This window comes from Miniopterus schreibersii (assembly GCF_964146895.1).
Source record: "Miniopterus schreibersii genome assembly, chromosome: 10".
Taxonomy (NCBI): domain Eukaryota; kingdom Metazoa; phylum Chordata; class Mammalia; order Chiroptera; family Miniopteridae; genus Miniopterus; species Miniopterus schreibersii.
Genome location: NC_138110.1, coordinates 36762667 through 36784059, shown reverse-complemented (window position 1 = coordinate 36784059; position 21393 = coordinate 36762667). Strand labels below are relative to the sequence as shown.

General features: G+C 33.3%; 1 protein-coding gene across 3 annotated transcripts in view; it reads right to left on the bottom strand.

The window, feature by feature from the left end:
• Positions 1-2212: 2212 nt before the first annotated feature.
• Positions 2213-21393, bottom strand: part of SS18 (SS18 subunit of BAF chromatin remodeling complex) — a 49489-nt gene continuing 30308 nt past the window's right edge. Inside the window, exons 6-11 of one of the 3 annotated variants that reach the window (XM_081148547.1) lie at positions 20422-20589; positions 19660-19764; positions 16767-16859; positions 15945-16067; positions 12588-12721; positions 2213-3986 (exon numbers count right to left, since the gene is read on the bottom strand). In XM_081148547.1, the coding sequence (XP_081004673.1) occupies positions 3960-3986; positions 12588-12721; positions 15945-16067; positions 16767-16859; positions 19660-19764; positions 20422-20589 (650 nt within the window). In that variant the 3' untranslated portion in view covers positions 2213-3959. The remainder of the gene's footprint in view (positions 3987-12587; positions 12722-15944; positions 16068-16766; positions 16860-19659; positions 19765-20421; positions 20590-21393) is intronic. The other 2 variants (XM_081148548.1, XM_081148549.1) reach the window with 2 other exon arrangements.

Below are 21393 nucleotides of genomic sequence, written 5' to 3'. Positions count from 1 at the left end.
AGTTTTACTTAAATAAATCCAACTAGTGTTTAAAATAGCAAACATCGAACATGAATTAACTATAACTGACATCTCAAATCATTGGTTTATTCAATAAGTGATATGAAACAACTCTATCCATATAGAAAAATAAGTTAGTGCTCTAAATCATACCATGTACAATAAATTTTTTAAAAATATAAGCAAATATGGAATTAGGGAGGTTGCTACAAGCTATGAAATTGACTATATAAAATCTTAAAACTTTAAAAGGATGATATACATCATAATCAAAGTTAAAAAGTAATGAACAGACTGAAGAGATGTGAAATACATAGAAGAGATAAAGGATTAATGTGTAAATAGAGAAAACCATATATAATTATATACATATTTTTTTGTATATATGTATTTATATTGTTTCCCCTCTCTCTTAGACAATAAACATTCCAATAAAAAAAATGGACAAAGAACATGAAAATGCATTTCGGGGCAAAAAACAAGTGTCATTAAACATTTGAAAAGATGCTCAAACTTACAAATAAATCAGATGTAATTCAAATTAAATTCTGACATAGCATTCTTTAAAGCCTACTAGAATTGCAAAAATTAACAAGACTAATAATATGGTGTGGGCGAGAATGTTATCTTTTAGGGGGACACTGTTAAAAATGTGTATAGCCCTACACCTAACATAACAGAAATTTATCATAGAGAAATACCCCAAACAAGCATACCAAAATAAACAAATAAAAATTAAAAATCCTAGACAGGTAGTTTATGAAAATTATGTTTTTGCAGTAGTAAAAAATTAGTAATAACACAGAAATAGAGCACATTCAAGGTATTTCTAACTTTAAAAAAAAAGGTAACTGTGAAACAGTATGGACAGTATAATTCCATACTTGTTTTAATAGACAAAGCAATAATATATGTTGACTTCTGTGTGTAAAATGAAGTTGGAAGAAATATATCAAACCTCTTAATAATTGTTATCTATAAGATATGAAATTATGGAGAATGTCCACTTTCTGTATAATCTATTTTTGCTAATGTCTTAACTATTTAACATGAATATTTAAAATGAAAGAAAAGATGGTGATTAATTCATACAATTTCTGAGATGGTTCCTAACTCACTGTTAACACTGAAATACAAATTTTCAGAAACAGGAGTCCTTAAGTACCAAAGTGTTTTTTAAAAGAGTGCTTGTCTTTTGAAGACACTAACTGAAATAATTAAAGGACATAGTGTATTATTCAATTTGTGGGTTGGTATATAGACAACACAAGATTGCCCAGGAATTCCTAAGTAGGTAAGTCGGATTTCTGGTACATGGGTTCATTATACTATTCTCTCCACTTAGGTGTCTGTTTGAAAATTCCATTAAAAAATTAAAACCAAAACTAAAAACAATGTATCACCACAATTCTACAAAATAAAACTAACATATTCTCAAACAACTAAACTAGCAAAGTTAAATATTTTTCACTGTTGATCAATAATCACCCTGCATTTGACTTAGTAATATTTTGCTTCTAGAATTTTATGGGATGTTATAATAATCTCATTATAATAACAACACATTTTGATAAAGTAAGCACGTCGGTTTTAGAACATACTGTCTATATGGGCATGTCAAATTTGGTAGAAAGCTACTGGTAAAGCTCTTCTTCCTAGGTATCAAAGGAGTAAGGTAATTTTTGTCACCACCAATTAAAAACTTCTACGAAATAAGACTGTTATAAAACAATTAAACCTTGCAAATGCACTAGTCTCCAGGAAGAAAGTCCTAGAGGAAATTCTGCTTATTAAAATTGCAATTTTAGTTTCCATTAAAAGGAGAATAAGACAACAGAAGATAGGTTGGCAAGACAAATTATTTCTTAATGTCAGTTGAGCTTATTTCAAATGAGATAACGTATCTATACCAGGTTGGGTTTAGTACAATTTTGTCTCCTCAACTCATTTATCTAATTCAGTCATCTTGATTATAGCCTCATGGACTTCATTTTCAGAGAAAGAATTCTGTAACAAACAGCCCACACAACATGCTGATTACTGAACAGTTAATTCTAATTAACTTGGGCATAGCAAGAGAATTTTGATCAAGTCCTAGAATACAAATACAGTCTGCTTATACTGGACTCACTCATATAAAATACCCACAGCATAGTCTCCAGACAAAACAAGAGAGTCAAAGAGATCTAATTTAAAGAAACAAATGAGAAAATTAAAATCACAAATAATTTATTCTTCCGTTAAAGTTGATACAGTTTTAAATAGCAACAAAGTACACAGTGGTGGAAAATTGGCACAGAATCTATAAGCATTTCAATCACAATAAGGCTGTCCATGCTTTATTTGTTCAAACTTGATGTCCATTTTCTACTGACCAAGTTGAAGAAAAACCTATTCTGACCTTAAAACACACACACACAGTCTCTCACACATACACAGAGACACACTGAAATTCCCTCGTTTGATTACAGTATGTTGAGAACAGTAAGTTTTGCTTCATTCAAATTAATGGCACGCCCTCTGTTTTGTTTCCAGTTAGAAGTGGGAAAAAACAATTCAATTATAAAGAATACATCTTGTTTCCTGGGCATAGGCAACTGTGACAAAAACAGCAACTTACCTTTGGGCTAGATGTTTTCAGATTATGTTTAAATGATTGTGGTTTTAAACTTAATGCATGATTTCCTGCCTAATGCAATATCCCTGAATTGAGCTAAAATAATCAGGCACAGGACAGTCTCAAAAATGATTAAATATGCCATGCTAATGAACAAAGTGATCTAGAATGCAACCACTATGCTTTTAATATAGATCATAATTAACCTCATCAATAAGCATTTTCCTAAACATCTTTTTGTGTTATATTAACATAAAAAAGGGAAAAACTTAAGTGTCCCTTTATAAATGGTATTATTTCCAGTTAAGAAAGCTGAAATAAAGGTTTTAAGTCTCCTGAACTATCCTATTATAAAAACCAATTAACCTCTTAATGTTAAAAATAAAATGACTGAACCAATGTTGACTCTTCTTTGATATCATTTATAAAATGCTTTGATATTACTTACTAACTTCCCTGATCACTCAAACAAGGTAAAATTAACATTTCCATTTTCAGTTATTGCTATTTTAGGAGAGGATTACCATTTCATTTACTTGAAACTGTTACCAAGATTTTTCAGATCCAACATGAAATAATTCTTATTGCCTCACATTTAAAAACTGTGTTATAAATTATTGTTATAAAAAGGTTTTAATCCACAAAACTGGAAAGCTTTAAAAAAATGTCTTTTTACTCAAAACTGTATCACAGTGCCCTTGACTATCTAACAGATAAAGGGGTCTGAATTTCCTCTAAAGAACTTTGACAGTGGACACATGATGTTCTTGATCTTCTTCCTCACCTTTATCTTTATAGCACACCATTTTGAGACCAACACAATCAAGCATCCACCATGTTTCCAATCCACATTAACAGGATTTCTGATTCTGTCCAACTCGTAGTGTACCGCCTTGCATATTTCACATGAAATAAACATAATATACAAAATATTGCTACTGTAAAAAGTGTACATTTCCCTCTTCCCCTTACAAAAAGAATCTGTGGAAAAGTATTAAATTCCCTTAACCTTCATAAACATACAAAGCTGTTCACACCTTTCAGTCTGTAACAGTCCATTTGAAACTCAGTTCTGAAATCATTGCAAATCGGTTACATCGTATTTTCTGTCCAATGTTGCCATCTAGAGTAGAAATGTGAAATTAAGAGTATTTCTGAGCTACTAAAGCTGTTTAAACAACTAAGCCACAAAGGCTGCTTACTGATGAAACAGCCACTGAGCCACAAGGTTATTCCAAAAACTAGATGGAATGGAAGGATCTCTTCACAGGGAGGTGTCCACAGTGCTGAGGTGACGATATGGCTGCTAACAGATACTGGCTATTGGAATGTAAGTACTTTTTTACTGCTGGTAATTTCCATACTGTCCCTAAAAAGATAAATTTTAAGATACAGTTAGATAATAATGTGATCATAATTGTTTGGCACAGAAAATTACAAATAAATCTTAACATTACGATACTCTAAAAGCAATTGCATTTATAACAAACAAAAACTGTTATATATTCAGTAGGTACATAGTACCCATATAATTTCTTCTGATATTGCATTCAGTTGCAGATGAATTTCAGAGTGGAAATTTTAATGTTTGGTGAATTTTGTTTAACTGATTTGGGCAACAATGAGTTAGAAGTTCTAGTTCTAAATTCCAGTGTGATATATACAGGGTGTCTCAAAGAATGCATATACACACTTTGAATAATTATAAAGGCAGTGTTTATTAAAATATATTTCATTTTCAAAACTGCGCTATCAGCTTTTGAAGTGTGTATATATATTTTGGGGGACACTCTATATTAGTATATAAATTTTACGCTAGTGTAACAACTTTGTGACTGTTTAGCTTGTTATAATTACTATTATGAACATCAAAGATATTTTGATAAGTGGCAAGGATGAAAGATATCTGGGAGGTAAAGGAAAAAAAACCTTCTAAAGATTTGGGCCTTTTTCTGAGGCCAACGATATTCAGACAGGGAGCTGGTACATGTTTTTGTTGCATTTAATAAAGTAAACTTGAAAGTCTGTAGGCTGACAGGACAGAAAAAGAGTACAGATGTCAAGCAGGTGATGAAGTAGCAAAATTCTACAACAAAGGTAAATAACGTGCAATATACAACTGTTAAGTTTAGATTTTAGAGAAGAGAAGGAACATCTTTTCCTCTACAACAGAAGAAAAAAGGTAGAATAAAAGAGAAACATACTAGAAAATATGTATTTTAACAAAAAATTTTTAGATGTTTTTAAAGTAAGTGTTCATGAAAGCACCTATTTTCCAAAAACTGTACTCAATGGAAAAAACATCATCAGCTAATCATTTCCCTTGGTTAAATTTCCTCCTCTAAGTCACATTAACTACTTTACATCAAAGTATTCTAGAGTTAAAATACCTGCATACTATGGGAAACAGTACCCTAAAAGTTATCATTTCCATGCACGTAAATATACTTGAAAATTTGTTGAATGCCTCTATATAACTAATGGATTATTGCATTATAAATAGAATTAAGATATTTAAAAATATTAATGTACTTTACATAATTATATTCAGCAAAATTTACAGTCAATGCTCATCTTGAAATACTGGCAGGGAGAATATCAAATCTAGGATTTGCTTTAAGATACTCTGAAAAGGAAAAAAAGTGTAGGGGTATAGAAAACAACACTGGCAAAATGTTGATAACTGGTAATTATTGAAGTTGGTTGGTGGGTACACAGGAATTCATATGATACATCCCTTTTTAGTATTTGTTTGAAGATTCCTATAATACAAAGTTAAAATAAGAAATATAGTCCCAACTCTATTGTTATGTTTCAACTTGAGTCTAAGAAAATTTTTCGGGACCCAGTTTCTTTATCTATAATGTAGGACTATAACAACTCCATCTCTGGATCTCAATATTCTTTCTAGTCATGGCTCCATTAATCCTACCTCATTTGTTAGGACACTTAAATAAGAGAGGACATGAAAAGGGGCTTTTTAAAATTATAAAGAAGTATAAATAAGCAAGTCTCAATGTCGGAGAGAAATGCTCCCCTAATAAATGTATGAAATGAGGTATTAATGATGAAAGTGAGTTGAACATATTGTGAAAGCAGAAGAGAGGTTTAACACTGCTATGCTATCTACATATAAGCTGTAATTTATCTACTACATTATGAATTACATGAAGAGAGAGTAGGCCTCATCTATCTTTATGCCTCAAGTATTGAAAAGTGCCTGACACATGACTTCTTCAATAATGTATGCCAAATAAAAGGTGGGGCAAAAGTAGATTTACAGTTGTTCATATGGAAAATACAAGAATTAATAAATAATAATACAAGAAAAACTGTTTCGGTGCTCAGAGCTGTAAACCTACTTTTGCCTCACCCTGTATTATACTGAAGCAATTATAAACACTTATTGAGTAAATATTATACACTAATCACTATAATAAATTTGTAAGAGAAAGTAAGACTTATAAATAATTGATTAAAGTACAATTATAGAACAGAAGTTCAGAAAGAAAAAGGTTAACATAGCTACAATAATAGGAAAAATATTTCAGAGACCGGGGGAACCTTAAGAGAACCATGAAATTTAAACAGCCAAGAAAAGAAAACGGATCAATTCCAACGGAAGACAGAGCTGAGCAAAGGCATGAAGAGGGACGGACACAGGCTGCTAGGCAAGTGGCGGGTAAAAGAGAGCACACAGTCGTGAGCAGGTTATCTGGTAACACAAAGCTTGAAGTAATAGAAATAAGAAGTTGGGCTAACACTAAATAGCTAACTCTTAATATACCTCAATTAACTAAGACTTTACCATGTGTTAGACACTGTAACAGGTGCTTTGTGCCCATCTGTAACTACACAGTAAATATTATCTCCATTTTACACAGAAGAAATTGAGGCACTGGGAATTTAAGTAACTTGACCTACCCAAGTCAATGCTGGAACCAAGTCAAATCATGGGCAAGCCCAGAAAAGCATACTGTATATTTGTTACCATTAGCAAATTCCAGAGTTAAAAGTAGAGGAGTTTTGGAGCCAGCTAACAATTTCTAGTAATAACTCTATCACTTAACAATTTCTTGTCCTTGAGAAAGTTTACTAACCTTCCTTTCTCAAATTTCTTATGTGACAAATGAGGGTAATTGTAATTGTTGCCTTGAAAAGTTATTCAAGAAGAAAAACATGGCCCTGGTTGGGTGGCTCTGTGGGCTGGAGTGACGCCACGTACACCAAAAGGTTCCACAGCCGTTCAGGGCACATACCTAGGTTTTGGATTCGATCCCCAGTTGGGGCACATACAGGAAGCAATCTATTGATGTTTTTCAATCGAGAGACTCATATCGATGTCTCTCTCACTCTCTCTCTCCTCCCCCCTTCCTCTCTCTCTAAAAAAAAAGATAATCAATAAACATTCTCAGGTGAAGATTGAAAAGAGAAGAAAAATATGAAAATGCTCTGCAAACTACTCAAACAATCACTGATATTACTGGAGGCGGCATGGTACAGTAAAGGCTCTAGATACTGGAGGCTCTAGTCTCTAAGAATTAGCCACCAATTCTACCACTTCTTAGCTCTATCATCTCAGGTAAATCACTCCAACTCTCTAAACCTCAGCTTCTCTTTCCCTGTTTCTTCAATTTTCTTTTTTCTTTTTTTAATTATAAAATTCCTCTGACTACAGTGTAAAGAACAAATGGGAAAGAAGTAAAAAGAGAGTGGTGGAGGATCCTGCCACGATGAAGCTAGATGTTAATTGTCTAAACCAGGGGTGGGGAACGTCCAGCCCACAAATCATTTGGTCTTGCCCTGCCAACCCCTCACCAAAGAGAAGCAGTTCCAGCCATCACATTAAGGGTGAGTTAATTAAATGTTTGACCAAATATAGCAGGCTAATTTTTAAGTTCACAATTGTGTATGACCTTCAAAATGATGTTTTAAATATCCAAATGGCCCTAGGCAGAATAAAAAGGTTCCCCAGCCCTGGTAAACTAAGAGAAAGCAGCAGTTAGAAGTGGATGGGTTATTTCAGGAAGAATGATTAACAAGATTTTGTCATTAGATGGAGAGAGGGGGAGGGAGGAAAACTTAAATATTAAATATGGCACTTTGGCATTCTAGCTTGGTGATAGTAATCTCTTTTTGGTAGAGAATACTTAGAAATGAGGAATAATTTGAAAGTGGAAAAACTGTGCATTTAGTTATGTTAGATGTCAAGAGAAGATGTCCAGTAGGCATCTGATTTTCAGAAGAGGGAGTCAGACTAGAAAGAGATGTGGGAGTCAATAACATGGCAAACGAAAACCATATGAGTAAACAGATTGTGTAGAGAGAGTATGCTGAGTGAGAAGATTCCCTAGAATAGAAACCTGAGCAATACAAACCTTTAAATTTCTCTTCCATTCATCTAATCATATAAAAGTCTTAAAATTATTGTCACAATACTTTTCAGGGGTTTCCTTCTCTCTCCATTCTTATGATCATCATTCAAATCTAGGAAGTAAAGGCCTTATTTATTCACTTATTTACACTTTATTTATTGACTGCTTGATATGCCCTACTAAGTGATGGAGACTCAACAATGATAAAAACAGACATGGTGATAATCTTTAAAGAACTAACACAGTAAGGGAAGAAAGCATGACAATAAACTAACTCCACAGTAACTGTCACATGTCGATAAATGCTGTGTTAAAAAATCAAAACACCGACATCATACTTAAGGAATCTTTCCCACTGAGATCAGGAACCAGGCAGGGGAGTGCCCTCTCATCACTGCTTTTCAACACTGGCTGGAATTCCCAGCACATGCGGTAAGGAAAGGGAATGAGGCACAGAGGGGGGGAATAAAATGAAGCCACCTTTGTTCAGAGACTACATGGTCACCTCCAAGGAAGACCCCAAAGAATCACCAAAACCTCCCAAAACTAGTAAGCAAGGCTACAGGATGAAGGTTACCATACAAAAGTCAATCACTTCCCTACATATCAGCAATGAACAAGCAGAATTTGAAATGAAAAACAATACAATTTACATTAGCACACCACAAAAATTAAGTACTTAGGTACAAGTCTAACAAAATATGTATAAGATCTATATGAAAAACACCTAAAAAACTCACGAAAGAAATAAAAAACTAAATAAACGGAGATACGTTCCACGTTCATGGGTAAGAAAATCAATACTGTCAACATGTCAGTTCTTCCCAACTTGACCTAAAACTTCAACACATTCCAATCCAAATCCCAGCGAGTTATTTTGTGGATATTGACAAAATGATTCTGAAGTTTATACGGAAAAACAGAAGACCTAGAATAGTCACACAATATTGAAGGAAAAGAACAAAGTTGAAGGGCTGACATTATCCGACTTCAAGACTTACTATAAAGCTACAGCAAATCAAGAGAGAGTGGTATTGGTGAAAGAACAGACAAATAGAGCAATGGAACAGAACTAGACCCACATAAAAATAATAGACTCACATAAAAATAATCAACTGATCTTCAACAAAACAACGGTAGTATAATAAAACACAGATAGTCCTTTTAACAAATGGTGCTAGAATACAACATCCACATGCAAAAAAATTAATCTAGAGACAGACCTTATAGCTTTAATAAAAATTAACTCAAAATGTATCATAGACCTAAGTGCAAAATACAAAACTATAAAGCTCCTAGGAGATAACATAAGAGAAAACCTAGATGACCTTGAGTTTGGTGATAACTTTTTGGATACACCAAAGGCATGATCACTGAAAGAAATAACTGATAAGCTGGACTTCATTAAAATTAAAATTTTCTACTCTGCAAAGGACGATGTCAAAAGAATGAGAAGACAGACAAAAAGACAAGACAGTATTTTCAAAAGACACATCTGAAAATGGACTGTTACCCAAAATATATAAAGCGCTCTTAAAATTCAATAATAAGGAAACAAAGAACCCAATTGAAAAATGGGCCAAAGTCCTCAACACCACAGAAGATAGAAAGATGGCAAATAAGCATATGAAAAGATGTCCACATCATTTATCAGTAGGGAAATGCACATTAAAATGAGATAAGACTGCAAAACTATTAGAATGGCTAAAATCCTGAACACTGACAACACCAAATGCTGATAACAATGTGGAGTGGCAGAAACTATCACTTACTGCTGGTAAGAATGCAAAATGGTATAGACACTGTGAAAGACGGTTTGGCAGTTTCTCACAGCACTAACATACTCTTACCATATAATCCAGTAATTGTGCTTCTTGCTATTTATCCAAATAAGTTGAAAATTTATGCCCACACAAAATCCTGTACTCAAAAGTTTATAGCAGCTTTACTCATAATTGCCAAAACCTGGAAGCAACAAAGACGTCTTTCAATAAGTGAAAGAACTGCAATATATCTAGTCAATGGAATAATACTCAGCGCTAAAAAGAAATCCATTATCAAACCACAAAAAGACTTCAAATGCATATTATTAACTGAAAAGCCAATCTGAAAAGGCAACATAATATATGACTCCAAGTACATGACATTTTGAAAAAAGCAAAAATATGGAGACAGTAAAAAGATCAGTGGTTTCCAGGGATTAAAGAGAAATGAACAGGGGGAGTACAGAGGATTTTTAGGGCAATGAAGCTATTCTGTTCAGCATAGTAATTATATGCAAATATATGCAAGGAAAATACCCAAGTCTGAGGGAAGAAAAAGCCAAAAGGATTAGAGGAAGCAATACCTGGTGCTCACAAAGAAATAGAAATAGTATTTACTCCCATCACCCAGAGTGAAAAACCTCTTAATTCTAGGGCATGGTGAGGGTTCTACCCTTTATAGTGGGAATATTTAGCCTAGGAATAACCACTACTCTGGTCCTGCCTAACAAATCTTGAAAACAATCCACTAAAGATGGAGCTGTTTCTAAATTACTTAACTGTATTCCAAAACAAAGCTGAGGAAGATTTCTAAAAATACAAATATATCCATCACCCGACCAAGTAATATTTACAATGTCTGGTATCCAATCAAAGATTATCATGCACACAAAGATTACCATGCAAAAGATGAGGAAAATATGACCAATAATAAAGAGGGGGGAAAAATCAAAACTGACCCAGATGTTAGAATTAACAGAAAGGATATCAAAACAGTTATAATACTTGTATTTCATATGTTCAAGAATTTAGGCAGAGACATGAAAGATATGAAAAAGACTTCTAAAGATAAGAAAATCAAACTTCTAAAGATAAAAAACATGTCTGAGATGAAAACTACCTGGGAATGGATTAAAAGCGGTTTAGAACAATGAACAAGATTAACGAACTTCAAGACATAGCAACAGAAACTACCTAAAATGAAACAGAAAGAAAATTTAAATAAATTTTTAAAAAAAGGAGAATCATTAAACTATGGCACAACTTTAAGCAGATAAATATACATACAAGTATAGTCTGGAAAGGAGAGAAAGAGGTAAAGGGACAGAGATAGGAAAAATATTGGGTCAGAATTTTTCCAAATTTGAAAACAATAAAGCCACAAATACAAGAAGCTATACAAATGCCAAGCAAAAAAAATTTTAAAAATCTATTTCAAGGCATGTTTAATCAAATTGTTGAACACAAATTTCAAGAGAAATTTGTTTTCAGTCACAAAATTTGACAATGGAAAAATCTTAAAAGCAGTTAGAGGGGAAAAAATATTAACTACCAGAGAAAAACATAAAGGAGACAGCAGATGTTTCCTTGGAAATAATGTCAGTGAGAAAACAGTGGAGCCACATCTTTAACATACTAAAAGAAAAAAACAGAAAAAAACTGTGAAGTTAAAAAAAGATCAAGACAGTTACTCCATGAGCTATAGGGACATGTCTCTTTTACTTATCTAAGACCTAATATAGTGTCCAGCACACATAGAAAATTAATAAAACCATTCATTGAATGAGGGAATAAATGACCAGAATTTCACTTTTTAAAAAGTTAACTTGTGGATTAGAATGAGCCTAAATGTTATCTGCTCAAGAATCTTGCCCTTAAATACTCACTAGCCAACACTTATTGTGCTTTAAAAATTTAATAAATCCTCTGCATAATCCTTTTAGTTCTAGTGTACTTTTTCCAATATTAAGTCATCTGTCCTTACCCTTTAAGTTTAAGTCCCTTATGTCCCTTTTATCTTTATTACTTAAATACGAAGTGTCAGTACAAAGGGGTTGTAGGCTTGAACCAGCGTTAGTAAAAGAAATGCTCATGCCTCAATTTCTAATTAGCACTGCATGAGTTGTTTCTCAAACCGATCATCTGGCCCTAACTTACCCTAACTTACAAAAAAATAACCTACTTTAGGTATCTTAAATGGTTAACAGACCACGTTATCCTTACCAGAAAGTCATTAGCAAACCTGAAATCAATCTAAAGAAACTGCCAGCATAATAAATCATTTCTATCATAATTCAGAGTATGTATGAGAGAATTCACAAAAGTTTGTGGCATAAAGTGTAAGAGGTTTACTGTTGAAAAGAAGGAACCTAAATAAACATTAGGTTCAAGAGAATACAGTTATCTTAGGATGAGACACACCACTACATATTTGAAAGTAGCAGAAAAGATAACAAGGAAGAAAGATTAAGACTTGAGGTAATGGATATGTGCATGGAAGGAGGCAACAGAGACAAATAACTATGAATTTAAAAAGTAAAGATATCATGGATCTGTTAAGGAAGTGTAGTGGGGGAAAAGAAAGAGATAATGAGCATGAGAGAATATGAACGAATGCTGGAGCCTAGAGATAAAACATGTTTTACATGTTAGTGTAATTATGATCCATTGTGCTAGCAGTCTATGAAATAGAGTTAAAAGTAAATAGGTTTTTGTTGGTCAACTCATGTATTATGAAGAGGAGAAAGGAAAATGAGCCTTCAAGTAAAATTTTTAACCTAACGAAGAATGCACAAACAATGCAGCAATCACACAGCTGGCCAAGTACCTTACCTGGTCATATCCATAAGGCCTCTGCTGTGGTGGCTGTGGTGGTCCAGGTTGTGTTGGTCTATACCCCCCATACTGCTGACCTTGTCCCTGTGGGTAGTTTGGATACTGAGGACCTGGACCACCCTGTGAAGGACCTGTAAAATAATTAATATAAACAAGAGCCCAGGTAGAAACATAATTCCCTAAAACTCTAGAAAGGGTTTAGAACTAGATGTTATATTTTTATATCTAAACTAAAAAGGATAGTTTGGTATCTTGACTTTCTCAAATGCTTTTTGAAATAAATTCCAAAAGTTATAAGAAGAATGAAATAATTTAAGGATACCACTATGTACCAGATGCTTTGATTAAGTGTAATGATTATGCTATGCATTAGCCATTAAAAATTTATATGTTGCCCTGGCCGGTTTGACTCGGTGGATGGAGCATCAGCCCACGGACTGAAGGGTCCCAGGTTCAATTCCAGCCAAAGGCACATACCTCATTTGTAGGCTCAATCCCCAGCCCCAGTTGGGGCACGTGCAGGAGGGAACCAATCGATGTTTCTCTCTCACTCTCTCTCCCTTCTACTCTCTCTGAAAAGTAATGGAAAAAATGTCCTCTGGTGAGGATTCAAAAAAAACAAACTTACATGTCAAAATGAGTAAAAGAGATTCAGGAGTCGAAAGGCAGGTTAATTCCGTATTAAGAATATTCATCTATACCTCCATTAGAAAGTTAACCAGAATAAGCAAGAGGTAAAAGAAAAGGTGAGAAGTAGATTCAGACTAAAATACTGAAACAATTTCAGAATAGTTTGGGAATCAATGATATTTACAGCTGTATGACTCTAGATTTATACAAAAAGAATGATTTTACATATAATTTCTAGATTTATACTTGCAATCACCAAAAAAGTGCTTTATGCTCTGCATTGACAAACTTACTATCACAATATGTTCAAAGAGAAAATAAAGAAGACTTGATAAGCTACAAGTTGCATATGGGAAACATGATTCCAAGATTACACTCTGTGTACCAATCACCTTTAATACTTAACCCATAAAAATGAATGATTTCAAATTTCAAAGATGGCACGGGACTAATTAGGCTTGCCAAACAAATATGTCTATTTCATAAACTCTACCAGTGTCCATTATAAAGCATGCTTTATAAAGCAGAAGCTAAAAAGCTTTGATTCTTATAAATGTTTCTATCACAGCCATTCAAAACCTAAAACCATTAAAAACACTGATTGCAGAGGAATGTGCCAAGAGAGAACAATAAATTTTCAGGTTTAAATAAATTACATCAACTTATTATTTTACTTATTTAACTATACATTCAATTATTAAAACTCTGTATTTCCTATTAGAAGAAAGTTTAATAACTGAAGTCTATGTATAGGCAAAATGGGAACTTCTTTAGGATTCCTGATGTCTAACAAAAGTGTTTAGCTACTTAAACCAAAAATATTTAACTTTCTTTACTCTCTCTTCCCACTGAAAATAATTATTTTTCTTTTTTTAATAATCTATTGATTTCAGAGAGAGGAAAGGAGAGGGAGAGAGAGAGATAGAAACATCAATGATGAGAGAGTCATTGATCGGCTGCCTCCTGTATGCCCCCGACTGGGGATTAAGCCCGCAACCCGGGCATGTGCCCTGACTAGGAATCGAACCCCGATCACCTGGATCCTAGGTCAACGCTCAACCACTGAGCCACGCCCAGCCGGGCAATTATCTTTCTTAAATCAGTAAGTTTAGTCACATATTTGTTTTCATGCAAATACAATAAAACCAGAGTACTCTATTTACTCAAAGTACAAATATTTGATGGTCATGAAATGTTTCCATTTGAGAAGAGCAAGAAAGTCTCCTGGTAAAAACAAGAAATCCATAGTATATTTCTAGTCATACCTGAAATTAGGAAACCAGAACCTAGCATTTTGCGGGAAATGCCTGACTCCCAATACCTGACTGAATTTCAATGCATATGTTGAGGCACAAGAGACTTTTAAGCCTGATATTGGTTCTTAGATTTGCTATCACAGTAGAGAGAGGTTGTCATAGTAATAGCAGATCTTAAATCAATGAATAAAGAGGTAAGAAGACATTAATGATGTAAGAAAGAGACCATGTTAGCAAGAGATGGTGTCAGATTAATAAACAGCTAGTTCTCTTTCATTAAAACAGTACTTTTCTATTTCTAAAATTGTTATAGCCAGCCCAGCTGGTGTGGCTTAGTGGTTGAGCATTAATCCATGAACCAAGACGACACCGGTTTGATTCCCGATCAAGGCACATGCCTAGGCTGCAGCCCATCCCCAAAAGGGAGCACGCAGGAGGCAGCTGATCAGTGTTCTCTCCCATCGATGTTTCTATCTCTATCTCCCTCTTCCTTCCTCTCTCTCTAAAATCAATAACAACATATTAAAATTGTTACAGGAGCCTGAAATTTAAGACTGAGATATCAGCTCCTTATCTTCCCCACTTCTTATCTAATAAAATTATTTAAAGCAGATATCCAGCTAGTAGATATGGGAAATATGGCTAAAATTTCCCCCAAACTCTGCAGGATAGACAGCTACAATAAATACAACCCTGTGGATAAGGATGCTGCTATCTACAAAATGAAAAAAACACTTTCTTTATGCATTCTGAATAGACCACATTTGTACTTTAAAAATCAGTATTATCTTTCATAGTAATAGTTATTAGTTTGGTTTTTTAATTAAATTTATTGGGGTGGCATTGGTTAATAGGATTACACAGGTTTCAAGTGTACATTTCTATGATATATGATCCACTAGCTATTAGGGAAATGTAAATCAATATTACAATGAGATAACCAGCTCACACCTGTTTGAATGGCTATTATCAACAAGACAAATAACAACAAGTGCTGGATAGGTTGTGGAGAAAAGGGAACCCTCATTCACCACTGGTGGGAATGTGGACTGGTTCTGCCACTGTAGAAAACAGTCTGGGGATTCGTCAAAAAGTTAAAAACAGAGTTGCAATGGTCATCAGTTTTAGAAACAAATCTGCTAATCAGATTATGTAGATACGGTTAATAAACAACCAGTTCATCAGTTTTCCAAGCACATACAAAACTAGTGGCTGGTCATAAGTGCCAAATAGGTTTAAGAATTCATACTTCTTGTCCTTTACATGACTACAGGGAATATCTTGTGTAAATGAACCATTTCTAGTTTCTGTTTCTTTTTAAATAGAGTAACAGTTTATCTAAGAACATTTTAAATAAACACTAATAGACTGAGGTAAAATTATGAATTTTCAAAACTAACTATCCACTTCCATGTTTCAAAACATTAATGTTTTATGGGGACAAAAATAAAATGTAGTAAGCTATTACCGTAACCCTGCTGCTGTCCTGGATAGCCCTGCTGCCCTGGGTACTGCTGTTGCTGAGGTGGATATCCCTGTTGAGGAGGTGGTCCTTGGTAAGCATCTTGCTGTTGGCCATACTGTGAATTTCCTATAGGATAATTGGAGAAGAGGGGAAAAATACCTGAGAAGTTTGCTTAACTAACTTTTTCCTCTACGATGCATAGCCAACAACACAAGAACAAAATAAAATGCCATATTGATTTTTAAAAGTTAACAAAACAAAGAAAAAACTCAAACCAAACAGAAGGATTTCGGCCAAACAAACTGCAGTTAAAGCCAATTTTGCAAGGTTGAACTGCAGCATTTTCAGCGTCTCTGCCATACGAGCATTACATTTACTGGAACATCACAGTCATAAGATCATGACTATGCTAAATAAAATAAAAAAGACAAAATTAAAGACAGCTACAAGAGCACACACTAGCTACACAAGATCAGCAAGCTGTTTCCTAAAGGCACTATACTTATATGTGAAATTATACATATGTAAACACACACAAAAAAAACTGGATAGATGGATTTATGTTCAAATAGAAAATTTCCACTGAGGAAAAAATTTTTAAATGTTTTAGTCTTTTTATTGTTGTTAGAAATGGCAAGTCATGGTTATACATTTTAAATATTTGTAAGGAAATTATTTTGATTGTTCTGGGCTCCCTGTAATTTTCAAGACAGCCAGCAACTATTATTCTACAAGAGCTTTGCATGGGTAGAAGTTCTTATGCAAGAATTTTCGTTCCTGTAGAAGGGGATATATATGTGTATGTGTGTGAAGGTATATAGATACCTCCTTCGTAGTAATGTTGTGAGGAATCCTCATAAGGCCTATCGTAGCCTTGTTCAGGATACGACGGTTGCTGATAACCGTAATCATTATGACCTACATCAATTCGACAAGAGACAGGAAGAAACGTTAATGGCCACTGAGTGAAAACCCTAAATATATTTAAACTTTCAGATAAAACTGGAAAAAAAAAAAAGAGAAAGAAATGGAAATACATAAAAAATAATTTCAATTGCATTAGCCAAGTATTTACCAATGTGATTGTTTTCATATCAAGATAACGTGCAAGTTTTCTTAAAAGCAAAAAACAGTAGTTTTAGAAACATTACACTTAGTCTTAACTCTGATAATCCTCATTGAGGGGGGGAAAAAAAACTTTATCTTCCATTTTTTTTACGAGAATGAAAGCATTTAGGTCTTTCACATGTAAATAACTTGAATTAAATTAGAATGAACAAAGGAAGCAATTATCATATTTTGTTAAACACCTGTTCTGCTGGTCGCCAATTCCACAGCATATGCTAAAACAATGCAAAATATGAAAGAGCTCCGTAAGTTTTTTTCCCCTGGAAAAAACTGAAACAAATTTTTCATTCTATTTACTTGAATAAAATATATGTATCTTAAAATATTTTTAGATGCAAAAATATATTGCTTAATGCTGCCATTCTAGAAGCCTTTAGAAAATATTTCTAGGGTAACAAACATACACCTCCGTAAAATTAATATTGTAGTAAGTGCTACAATACACCTTTACTTTTAAGGCACGATAAATTTCATCTGCAAGATGACTGAACTCGAGTGAAAATCAATACTCTAGTCCTTTTAATTAAATAGCACAAATAAAATGCAGGAAATAACCTTTCGGTTAGCTAAAATCTGTACTACATTTTAGTAGAATGCCTAACTAAGGAAGGAGGAATACAATTATCAATAAATGTTATACTCAGTGCTCTAGTATTCCAATGTTCCCAAACCATTGCATAAATATCTGCATTAAGGGTTAGCAAACTAGGGCCTGCAGTCTAAATACGGCCAGTAGCCTGTTTCTGTCAATAAAGTTTTAGTGAAACATAGTTCTGCCCACTTGTATTTTCTACAGCTGTTTTCATGCTATGACAAGAGTTCAGCAGTTGAGATCAAGACCATAGCACACAAAGACTAAAATATAAAGAAGTTTTCTAACTTCTAATCTACATGTTTACGGGCATAAATATCTAAACATAAGAAAATATCCAATGCTGTATAGGAAAATTAGTTGTTATAAATGGAATAATCTATGTAAATATCAAATATATTAATACACACCTATGCAAAATACCATTTAAAATTTTAAATCCCAATGTAATAAGATGAATTATTTATAGAACTTTAAAGTTCTGGTATTTATAAAAATAACATATCTGTTTTGAATAGAAACATCCTATTTATAACAATACAAACTTTACATTTCAGGAAATACTCAGGACCAACCAAAATAAGAGTATCAAATTCAAGTCAATTACTTAAAATGTACTTTAAAAATTAAACAAACCAATCATTTATATTTAGCAAACTTCCTAATAAAATTTAACAACCTAGATTTCACCTTTTAAAAATATCTATACTGTAAAAAATTACTTAATACAATGTCTACATGTGGGGAAAAAACAACACATACACAACACTCTGAATAATTCAGGGCAAGAAAACCTGAGGTATAAAAAATTAGGTCATTTTCTAACTAGAATTATCCATACACATCATCACTAACAAGCATTTATTGTATGCAAAATTCTATAGGTGAGTGTTTGCTCTGCCTATACAGGCAAAGCCTCCGCAGTAAAATTAACATCCTTAAGCCGATGTACCTTTACGCTTTTTATACACTGATAAAAAATGGCAGGCAAAATGATTTTTTTAAATACACAAATTATATCTTCTTGTTAGTTTACATTAGTTTCCAGTAAATGGTCCCAATACTTCAGCTTTAAATTCTTAGTTTCCCCTAGTTTCTCTTTTAAAGTAGTTTACCTTAAATATACCTAGGGAGCTTACTATGTATATGTAAATGAAGACTTCCACAAATCCTTTCATAACAAATCATTCTGTGACATGAAACCACCTCTAAGTCATCAGCTTTACATGTTTGAATTCTTTTTTCTTTACCACTGTATTGTCAATTTTCCAAACATACAGAAAAACTGAGAAAACTGAACTGTACAGTGATAGCCTACTTGGGTGCTCAGATTGTCACTAAGTGTAGCACATCTTTACTAACCACTGTTTCACAAGTCACCTTCCTACTAAAAAAAATATACCATTAACTAAATAACTAAAATTAAAATCTGTTTTCTAAACGCCTTTTCTATTCCACTAACTTTACGTACAACTCTATTGTGGGTATAATTTAGCCTCCAAAATTTTTCTCAAATGCAAATGTATACAAACCACAGTTCTTTAAGAAGTAAGCAACATTAACTAAAATGATGAAACATAGAAAAAAACTTGAGAAATTCCATGTATTTATATAATGCTTTAAAGTAAACCAATAGGTGAACTTTATGGTATATGAATTATTTCAATAAAGCTGTTATTTAAAAAAGTAAATCGATAACAGTGGCTTTGGTTCAAAGGAACAATTCCAAATATAAAAGGATCCTCTTTTATATAAGAAAGGATACCAGTAACAGAACATGATCCCTGATGGTACTAACATGAAATATCTAAACAAAATATACTTTGAAACAGATTATATACTAATGCTATCATTGATGCTTTAGATTACTCAAGTGTTCTAAAGTTAGAAGAAACATACCGTTAGTTTCTTCATCCACACTGAAATGTTTTGAATAGCTATCTACATTAATATTGGACAGGGATAGAAAATGGGAAAGTTAACATTAGGAGAGATTACCATCAGGGTAATATTGCTGGTTCATGCCTTCTGGAGGACCTTGTCCACCATGACTGTATTGGTCCCCATAATAGTCTTCCTGGCCTGAGTACTGCTGTGGTGGGCCTGAAAAACCACAACCAGTCAAGATGTAAACAATTTGTTCACTAGGTCATGAAAGACTTTCTTTATAATCTGATGTCAAGAGAGATTATGTCTCAGCTGTAGATTCCCTTCCCATGCTTTGGCATTTCATATTCTTTTAACTATTCTTATACACATACATACATAAACACACAGTGAACACCACACACCATATTTCACGAAAATTAATGTTAAGACCATACATGCAATATCAAACAATACAAATTTTAAAAAAAAACAAACTTCTTAAAAAGAGGGTAGAACAAATAAAAAATTTCCTTTTTATTTTGATATTAGAGCAGTTTAAAATAAATTAGGGTTTGCTTATGACTATATATTTAGTACAGTCTCAAAAACAAAACAGCATTTTCTACTGTAAATTAGTTTTCATATAAAATTTTACAATGTAACCTTTTCCCAGAAATAAATAAAAGAGAGCTGAATACCAGGAAGTTCCTATATAGTTTGTGATCCTCTGTACCTACTATATCCACTACCTTTCAGGAAAAATACAATTTTTGTTTTTTAATCAAGAAATAGAAGCCCTAACTTTGCCTAGATAAAAAGTTCATTAAAATGGAAAGCCTTCCAAATACTGTTATTTATATGAAGCAGGAAATTTTCCAAATGGAACCTTACCCTGTTGAGGTGGTCTATAGGGAGGAATCTGTCTTTGACCCATCATATGATTGCCTTGGTTAACTTGACCCATCATTCCCATAGGTGGCTGCTGGCCTTGGTAATGCTGCCCACCTCCCTGTGGCATATTGTACTGTTGAGAAGGAGGCTGCTGATGCATCATTGGACCTGAAAACAGACAAAATTTTTTTTACACATGATTTTTTTACATATAATATTAACATCTAAGAGAAATACAAAACTTTTTATCATATAAGCCCCAAAATACATAATTTATTATAATAGACATTAGCAAGGATAAAAGAACAAGAGCCAAGTAACTAAGAAACCCTAAAAGATCAGTTAGTAAAAGTCACTATAACCAGTACAAACTTAGCTGAATTTCTAAGCAACCAATAAGAAATTAGAACCATGATATATTTTAGATAATAAAAATAGTTGCAGTTCATGAAGAGAGAGAGTTTTATAACATGAAAGTTTTAGAAAAATTATATGAATGTATTAAAAAGTATTAAAACATAGTATCTTTAGTTATTGTCGTTTGTTTCTTTAGTAACATACCATCCTTATATGTAGTTCCTTACATTAACCATTTCTTAAAGCTATGATTTTCAACTGTGGGCAAGATTTTGTCCCCCAAGGGACATTTGGCAGTCTGCAGAGATTTTTGGTTGTCACAGCTGGCATGGGGGTTGCTACTGCCACCTAGTGGGTATAGAAATATTGCTAAATATCTCACATTGCACAGGAGAAGCACCCCCAACAAAGAATTATTCAGCTCAAAATGTTAATAGTGCCAAGTTAAGAAATCCTGTATCTCAAGGGCATAATTTTACATCATAGACATTTCCACAAATTATGTATTTAGCTTCCTGGTGACTGAAAATTGGAAAAGGGTTATGTTATGGCTTAACAAATCCGGCAAAATAAAAGGCTACACAAGTTCTTAAGGTTAGACAACCTCTTTTATAT